Source organism: Nycticebus coucang, chromosome 4 (genome assembly GCF_027406575.1).
Source record: "Nycticebus coucang isolate mNycCou1 chromosome 4, mNycCou1.pri, whole genome shotgun sequence".
NCBI lineage: Eukaryota > Metazoa > Chordata > Mammalia > Primates > Lorisidae > Nycticebus > Nycticebus coucang.
The window spans coordinates 126,668,533-126,677,667 of NC_069783.1; the positions used below are offsets into that span (position 1 = coordinate 126,668,533).

A 9,135-nucleotide genomic window follows, 5' to 3' on the forward strand; every position below is an offset into this window, starting at 1 on the left:
GACCAAGTCAACTAAGCATCTATAGAGAAACAGGAAAATCTTAACTGAAATTCTTGGGCAACAACTCACAGCTCTTGTATCATGACGATGCATCAGCTCACACAGCACATGCGAGGGACTTTTTAGCCAGTAAACAAATCACTGTATTGGAATACACTTCCTGCTCACCTGATTTGGGCCACAGTGACTTTTCTTTTTTTTCTAAGATAAAGGAAATATTGAAAGAAAGACATTTTGATGACAATCAGAACATCAAGTGTAATACAATGACAGCTTTGATAGCCATTCCAGAAAGAGGCCCAGAATTGCTTTGAAGGGTGGACAAGGCCCGAGGGGATACTTCCAAGGCGACTGTGGTGATACTCAACAATGATGTGTGTAGGACCTTTTCTAGGATGAGTTCCATGAACTTGTCATCTACACATACTTTTTTCATAAGCTTACTGGACGTGTGTGTGTGTGGGGGGGAGGGGTCCTAAGGACTGTGACTAATCAGAATTTTACAGCTCTTTATAATTACAAAGGATTCATCATCATCTCACGCAATCCTCCCAATGACACAGATTTACCTCCATTTAAGAGAATGAGGGGATTGGTACTTAGGGAAGTAGTATCCCCCTGGACCTGCCCTTGAACTCAGAGCTAAGGAAGTAGGAATGCCATGGTCCTCCAGCCTTCTTAACCCCCTCTATCCCAGCCAAAGACTATTGTAGAAGAGAATTTTGAGTGGAAGCCTGAGAAATAACACTAACAAAAACATAGCGATTCCAAATACTTTCCATGTGACATTTCATGCTCACAAGCCCACTTTATAGGCAGCTGAGGTGTAGAGAAGGTATCTTACTTGCTGAGGATACAGCAGAATTCATGCGAATCCAGGATTCAGACACAGGTGTCCTGGCTGGACCCCAGAGTTTGCTGTTCTGACAGAGCTGAGGGGTTGGGTGCAGGGGACACACCAATAGGGGCCACTGAGCCAGTCAGTATGAGGGGTGGATAGACAGACATGCCCAGAGGATGTCTGTGCTACCCTGTGGCAGCCCAGCCTGGCTCCAGCTCAAGGATGGAAAGATGTGGCTTCTGACCAGAAGCTGCTCCCAGCCCAGAATGAGAGTCTAACATGACAAGATCTGTGTCTGACCAGGCATCTCTGCTGTGCACAGAGCTCAGTCCTAAGTCTCTGCTCCTCCTCCCTCTATCCTTGGGGCTCAGACACCTGGCCACTGCCAACAAGGAGGGGTGCACGGGGGATGCCTGGAAGCCCCTTTCTCCTCTCTCTTCCAGCTTCTTGACTTATTCCTGTTCTTTAATACTCAGATCAGATTCCACCTGCTTCAGGAAGCTTCAGCCTCCTAGGCTGGGTGACAAGTCCTCCTCTGGTCTTCTCGGAGAATCTGTGCTTGCCTGGTCCCACTGCTCTCTCTCTCTCTCTGCCTTGTACCTGTGAGCTCCTTCTGGGAGGGGACCCCAGTAAAGCTATTTCCTTATCCCTGGTGTCTGCCAGCCTGGTACAGGGAATTTGTATATGGCCATTTCTTCCTCAAGGATACACTTGCTGATAGCCACCAAGTGGATGGATCATCAGGACTCTGGGGGCAGGGTAGGAGCCCACGTTTTGCAGACCTGGTTCAAATCCCAGCTCCCCTACTCCTGCCTGCACACTTGGACCTTGGATACAGGTGCCCATCTTCCTGAGCTTCATTGTAGCCCCTCATGGGGTTAAAGTGAGGCCATATGGACTGAGTGCCCAGCACAGTCCCTGGGATACCTGAGAACTCAGTCCCTGGGATACCTGAGAACTCAATGAACGTCCCCCATTAGTTTTGTCATGGTCATGTTTCCTCTGATTACAAGAGGGCCACTCCAGGGTCTCTGTCTTCGCCCTGTACTCCAGTGCCACTGGAAACCCTTGGGGACCCCTCAGTGGGTAACTCTGGACTATCCTCCCAGTGTACAGAGTGGGACAACATCCAAGCTCAGATTCTAAGCCCTCCGAGCCCAGAGCCTTCAATGGAATTTTCCAAGTGGTTTTTATTTAATAAGAGCAAAAGATGGCTTTTATGTGATAAAATATAAGCTCAAGCCCATAAGGATCAGTAATGAATTTACGTGCAGGAAGATTGGAGCTATTTATAATGAAGCATCGACTGGCAATTTCACCAAGAGAAGCATCTGGTTTGGAGCCTCCTTGTCAAGATGGGGAGAAGCTGGACAGTGTAAGTAAGTCAATGGACTGTGGCTGGAAAGTGTAAGCAAGTCCAAGTTATGGCTTCATGTTCTGCTCATCAGCTGGGCAGCAATGTGACCCCTGGCATTTGCCAACAGTTTACTCTGTGCCTGCATTGGGCAAAATGCTCCACGTTCCTGATGCCTTTAGTACTTACATCCACTCTGAAGTGAGTATTCCCATTTTACCAATGAAAAAACTGAGGTTCAAAGAAGAGAAATCATGTGCTTAAAGCCACACAGTTGGCAAGTTGCCAAGGCTGGATTAGAACCAGGTGTGTGATCACTGCCTCCAAGACTTTGCAGGCTTGCCAACCCCTCAGAATCTCATTGTGTTCTTCCACAGGTTGGAGAAATATTCAACAAGTCATTTTATGAAATATTTACAAAATATTTTGCCTACCTCTTTGTAAAATTTTGTAATACATATTTTCTAAATAAAAGTACATTTAGCTACAATTTCACATTTTCCCTGTGTATGGTGGCTTTATCAGTGACTTTGGGGGACACCCTGTGTGTATGTGTGTTCTCACACCAGACTACTGTGTATGAGGATAGGGCCTGAAGCAAGTTCATGGTACCCATAGGGCCCAGGGAATGTCCACCAGTGAGAATGACGCTTCTTTCTCTGAGCCTCAGTTTCCACATGTCTTAAAACAAGAGTCCCTGGGAAGACTACGTGGCACAAAGCAAGTGCCCTTGGAAATTCCTCCTCTGTCTTCTCTGTGCCTCACCCTGGCAGACGGTCTGCACTGAGCCAGCCATCTCTCTCCCTGGTCATCTTCCCTCCACCTGCCCCTGACTCAGGCTGTTGTCTAGAGATGTACTAGGGAACAGGAGTGGCCGGGATGAAGGGTCCAGCAGTTGGCATTGTGTAGTCAGCAGGTCTAGGATCTAGGGCCTCCATCTCTTCCTAGTTGAGTAACTTTGGCTGAGTAATAGCCCTTCTCAACTTCTGTTTCTTCCTCTGTAGAATGGGAATCAGGTCACTAGATCTTATTTCTGTCTCTGAGTCCATTCAACCCTCTGTTTCTTAGACCTGGATCCAACTGCTGACTCCTTTTTCTTTTCTGCAGGTGTTTCTAGTCGTGCACAGGAGCTGACTGGTCGAGGACCCACATTGGCGAGCTTCCAACGCCATAACGAGAAACGGTGAGGAACTCATGGTCTGAATGCCAAAGGGGACCAGTGACCACTGAGAGGGTGGGAACACAGGAGGATGCCAAAAGGCTTGTCCTCTGGGTTTTAGGAGCATGGTTGGAACAATGTTCACAGCACCTTGCATCTCTCTTTAATTGCACTTAGCATTGTTGCAGTTTTCCCATGATTTGAGGAACTTTTCGATAAATAATTAATTGTCTCCTCCACTACACTGTAGAGGAAGAGAGGGTCTCAAAGAGGCAGAAAACTCGGTTGTCAAAAGGGTAGACTTAAAGCTTGGATTTGAATCACAGTTCTGTCTTTTCCCACCTGTGTGACTGTGGGTGAGTGACTTGGGCTTTCTGGGCTGCAGTTTCCTGATTTGTGAGGTGGAGTTTGTAATTAACCCACTCTACTGGGTTGTGGTGAAGATTAAGAGAGTTTATACATGGGATATCCTTAGAATAGTACCTCGCACATAGGAGGTGTAGGTGTTTGTCAAATAAATAGAATAGCAAAGCAGGAGATGGTCAAATCATAAAACCAGCCTTGCTCAGAATCAGGGAAGACACTGTTTGCTTTACTAATGTTGGTCAAACTCTTGAAGCCAGTTCCAATCAAAGTTTCCCTAATGGCCCTGTCTTCCATTGTAGAGAATGGAGGATGAAGATTTCAACACCTCTGCCCTCTATGAGGAATACTCTGATGGCTTTGACTCCTTAGTGATTTCGGAAGAGTTGCCTCCCCTGGAAGACAAGATGGCCAGGATCTTCCTGGTGGCGGTCTACAGCCTTGTCTGTTTCCTGGGGATCCTAGGCAATGGTCTGGTGATTGTCATTGCCACCTTCAAGATGAAGAAGACCGTGAACACTGTCTGGTTCCTCAACCTGGCCGTGGCAGATTTCCTGTTCAATGTCTTCCTCCCAATCCACATCACCTATGTCGCCATGAACTACCACTGGGTTTTTGGGACAGCCATGTGCAAGATCAGCAACTTCCTGCTCATCCAAAACATGTACACAAGTGTCTTCCTGCTGACTGTCATCAGCTTCGATCGCTGTGTCTCGGTGCTCCTCCCAGTCTGGTCCCAGAACCACCGCAGTGTTCGGCTGGCTTACACAGCCTGTGTGGTTATCTGGGTCTTGGCCTTCTTCTTGAGTTCACCGTCCCTTGTGTTCCGGGACACAGCCAATCTGCATGGGAAAATATCCTGTTTCAATAACTTCAGCCCGGCCTCGGTCAATTCTTCTTCAAGGCCTGTTCACCCCCAACTGGACTCTGTGGGATATAGCCGGCATGTGGGGGTGACTGTCACCCGTTTTCTCTGTGGCTTCCTGGTCCCGGTCCTCATCATCACAGCCTGCTACCTCACCATTGTATGCAAGCTGCAGCACAACCGCCTGGCCAAGTCCAAGAAGCCCTTCAAGATCATTGTGACCATCATCATCACCTTCTTCGTCTGCTGGTGCCCCTACCACACTCTCTACCTCCTGGAGCTCCACCACACCACCATGCCTGGCTCTGTCTTCAGCCTGGGCCTGCCCCTGGCCACAGCCATTGCCATTGCCAATAGCTGCATGAACCCCATTCTGTATGTCTTCATGGGTCAGGACTTCAAGAAGTTCAAGGTGGCCCTCTTTTCCCGCCTGGTCAATGCTCTGAGTGAGGACACAGGCCATTCTTCTTACCCCAGCCATAGAAGCTTTACCAAGATGTCATCAATAAATGAGAGGAGTTCCATGAACGAGAAGGAGACCATCATGCTTTGAGGGTCCCTCAGTGGACACTCCCAGCCCAGGGACATGTCTTCTGAAGACCAAGGATGGCACCTACTGATTTCTTCTTTAGCACCTACTGATATCCTCTGAAGTTTGCATGGCAATGGACAGAGTTTTGAGTTGTAAGTCCATGTTCTAGAATGCTTTTCTCCAACAGAGACTGCCATGTTGCACACAGCCTTGAACTAGCGATCTATGCTTCTTGGAAGTCCAACCTTGACCCACTGAAAGCAGAAAAAGAAGAATTCTCAAAAGAACTGCCATGATCTGAGGCTGGCATGAAGCAGCAGAATTAAGCTACTTACTGTGCAGAGCACAGAAATGATGCAAACATTTTATAAGGCCCATTCCTGGTGGGTGCAGGGGAGGTCAGAGCAAACCCATGTGGTGCAGATCACACCTGGTCGTCACATGCCTATGTCAAAGCCAGGCAGGAAATCCTCCCTCCCTGCTCAAGCCATTCCTCTGGGTTGAGGCATGTGGAAATGCACAGGTGACCTGGGAAAGGAAGGCAACATAGCAGCAAATGAACTCCCAAGACCACATATTTGGCTTTCAGACCAGCGGGGAAGACAGACGACAAGTCCTGAGGGACCATGTGGGCTCCTTGCAAGGGCTGGACAAGTGGGGGTGCAGTTAGAACTTGGGGCCCTGGGGAAGGAAGGACAGAGAAGACCAAAGAGCCTTCCAAGGATGGGGGCATAGAGTAGCTCATCTAGAACTTCGCAGGGTAATGGTGCTTTTGGCTGGAGCTATTTGGGGGCTGTGGGCTGTGCCAACTCCTGCTCTCACCCTGCATTTATACCTGGGAGTGCTGCTAGCTCCACCAGCAGCTCCCAGCCCATGACAGGGATTCTTCTCTCTTTCCTTAATCCACTCAGCTCTGGCTGGAGGTGCATAGAATAAAATACTGGGTTCTGGGGCGAGGGGTGGGGTGGGAATGGGATTTCTCATCAATTTCCTCCAAGCCTTGCTGGAGACTGGTCCAAAACACAGATTTAGGAAGCAACTTTGCAGCATCTCCTGGGAAGAAGAGTGTGTCTAAGAACTCAGTCAATTAACTCAAAAAAGGGTCTGGAGCCTGTGTTCTTGACTTGGGTTCCTAAGATGCAGGCCCCAATTGCCTCCTATGTGTAACCATGCTGCGTGGCTTTTCTCAACTAATACTGACACCTTCCTGTGGCACAGAGTGTCATTTCCCAATGACACAGCTGAAGATCAGAGCAGGGAAGTACTTTGCCCAACATTAGCCAGCTAATCAGTGGCAGAGTTAAGAGCTGAACCCTGCTTTGCCTGGCTCCAGAGTCTCTATTCTTTTATTGAGAATTTATCTGTTTAGACTTTAACGCTGGCCTATATTTATTTAGCACCTTCCATGGTAAGCACTTTGCATGTGTTTTCTTATTCCTCACAGCAATCCTTAGGTGCAATGATTACTTCCCTTTTACATAGGAGGAATTTGAGGTCAAAGAGGTTAAGTAACTCACCTGAGGGCACCCAGCTAGTCTCTGCCAGAGCCTGGATTTGAACCTCTGTCTGCCTGGCCCAAATGAGGCTGCAGTGTCAGAAAGAAACTAGAGAGGTTGGGGTTTCAACCATAAATATTGATTCTTCTGCAGATTAATGTGAACATCTTAATAACTTTTAAGAACATTTGAAAATAGTTTTTATAAATGACCCAACGTGGCAAAGAAAATGCATTTGGCTTCCAGCTCCCCTGACAGCCATCAGCACTCACTCCCACCATGAGGTCCCCAGGGAGGGCAGTGGGAACAGAGTCCTGGCAGGAGGTAGCCACTTGTAGGCCGAGGTCCTTTGGTCCTTAAGTGTCCACATTTTGTTTTCTTCCAAGTCCCTGTGTGGTTGAGCCAATTCTTCAACAGGATGCAAGGAACAGATGTAATGTCTGCCCCGAGCTGGGCAGGTCCCCAAGGCTATGGGCCATTTAGAATCGCACTTCATTAAGAGACAAACTGTTCCTTCCCGCCTTGTGTCTTAATGCTTATGACAAGGCAGCTCTGAATTGACCTCAAGCTGGGGCCTCTGACTGCTTTCAGGAGTCTGAACATGGATAGTTTGAGAGCAAAAAGGGGGCTTTAAATATTCTCCCTCCCCAAGTTTGTAAGTGAAGTCATTGAGACACTAAATGTCATGTGATTTCCCCTAGGTCATATTGATAGTTACCAGCTACTCAGGCCACCTCGCTCCCAGGATGGGGTACTTCCTGGGCTAGGGGGCTGGCCAGGCTGGGCTAGGGGAGCCAGGATACATGCTGTCGTTGGAAAGGCTGATAAACAGGAGCCAGATTCAAACCAGCTGCTTTCTTCCTTGGAGTCGGGCCTCCCTTTTCTGGCTGCTCACTGGTCTTCCTGCTCTGCTATTGGGTAATGCCAAGGACTTAAATGCAGCCATGGCACTCCCTTGAGTCTTGTCCCTGCAGCTTGCGAGTAACTCCCCAGGTCACACGTATGGAGTCCCCGCAGTGGGCAAAGTGTGCTCCCTTGAAGCATTATGCAGGCAGTGACATACCTAGTGCTGACAGGCCTTCAGGGCCTGGGATCTAGCACTCAGGAGTTAGTGCCACCTCTTGGGTGGGGTGAGTGGGTGGGGCACAGGGCAGAGGGACAAGAAGAGAAGATGGTGTTTGAGGATGGGGGAGGGACAGAAAGGAACCAGAGCATGACAATTCAGGGAAGAGACCTGGCATTAAACATCTACCACATGTTGGGCAGACATCATAACCTCAGATTGGCCCTGTGGGAAGAGGACTGTCACGCCCAGGGGGTAATGCAGAATGTGAGGGCTGAAGAACAGACTTTACTTGTTCAGGGTCATGCAGCTAGTAAGTGATGGAGCTAGCCTTTGAACCAGGTCAGCTGCCTGCATGCTCAACTTTTGCCCTTAGAAGGAAGAAAAAAGGAGAGACAGAAGAGAGGAGAGAGGAAGGGAGGGAAGGGAGAGGAGGAGGAGGAGAAAGAGGAGAAGAGGAGCACAAGAGAGGAGAGAGGAGGAAAATGGAAAGCAAATGAGAGGGAGAAATTGGTCTCAATCATTTCCAGCTGACCCTGAACCAGTGCGCACAGGGAGCAGGGAAGAGGAAGGACACAAAGGAGCCCTGGCGACTGGCTCCCTCTTGCCAACCTCACCAAGCTTCTTTGGGGCCCACAGCTTTATACATTCCAGGGCACACGGAGCCACTGGAGCTCTGGGGCCCCTCTCCAGAGTGGCAGCACAGAGATTACGGTAACAAGGTTCTGAAGGGATGAAGAACCAGGAACTGGCCAAGAGAGGAGTTTGGCTGAGGTCTTAGCCTAGAGTCAGCTCTGGAGGGATTAGGAAACAGGATAGAAGGGAAAGATCAAATCCAATAGTGTGAACCACAAGGGACCTTCAAACTCATCTCGTCCAGGACTTTTCCATTTTGCAGTTGAGGGAGAAATCTGCAAAATGAGGTTGGGATAGGATTGGAAGTGGTCAGCAATTCCTGGATCCCTCCCTCTCTTGTTACTCCCTAACATGTTTTGCTCTTCCTGGAGCCAGGGTGTCCCAGGCCTATGGTTGCCAAACCCTGGATTTGGAGAATTATTGCTTGGGGGTGCTACAGGGAGGAATCAGAAAGCTGCTTCTCCTTCTGTGAGATAATTCAGCAGGGCACCCACTTGCTTCCTCCCTTTGAGGACAAAGTTTCTCTTGAATGAAGTTACTGAAGCAGAAGTGTCTAGAGGTGCCTGCCACACATCCGCCTACTTGCCTTCCCCATTCACCTCACACAATAGCGACTGAGGCTTGGAGCGGTGAAGCAACCTGTTTAACGTCACGGAGCTATATTGAGAACAGCAGGAGAAGCCCTGAAATTTCCAACCTACCCTCCCCAAACTTTTGAACTTCAAGAAATCTGTAATTTTAAAAAAAAATTCTTTCCACTTATTTTCATAGCAACCAAGGATACAAAACAGGTAGTGATTCACCCAAGATAATACAGTAAGCCATA

At 48.6% G+C, this 9,135-nt stretch overlaps 1 protein-coding gene across 3 annotated transcripts in view; it reads left to right on the top strand.

The window, feature by feature from the left end:
* The window catches only part of CMKLR1 (chemerin chemokine-like receptor 1), a 57,227-nt gene extending 49,232 nt beyond the window's left edge, over nt 1-7,995 (top strand). For all 3 annotated transcript variants that reach the window (XM_053588906.1, XM_053588907.1, XM_053588908.1), the window contains exons 2-3: nt 3,303-3,378; nt 4,020-7,995. In XM_053588906.1, the coding sequence (XP_053444881.1) occupies nt 4,023-5,135 (1,113 nt within the window). In that variant the 5' untranslated portion in view covers nt 3,303-3,378; nt 4,020-4,022 and the 3' untranslated portion in view covers nt 5,136-7,995. The remainder of the gene's footprint in view (nt 1-3,302; nt 3,379-4,019) is intronic.
* The last annotated feature ends 1,140 nt before the right edge of the window (nt 7,996-9,135 follow it).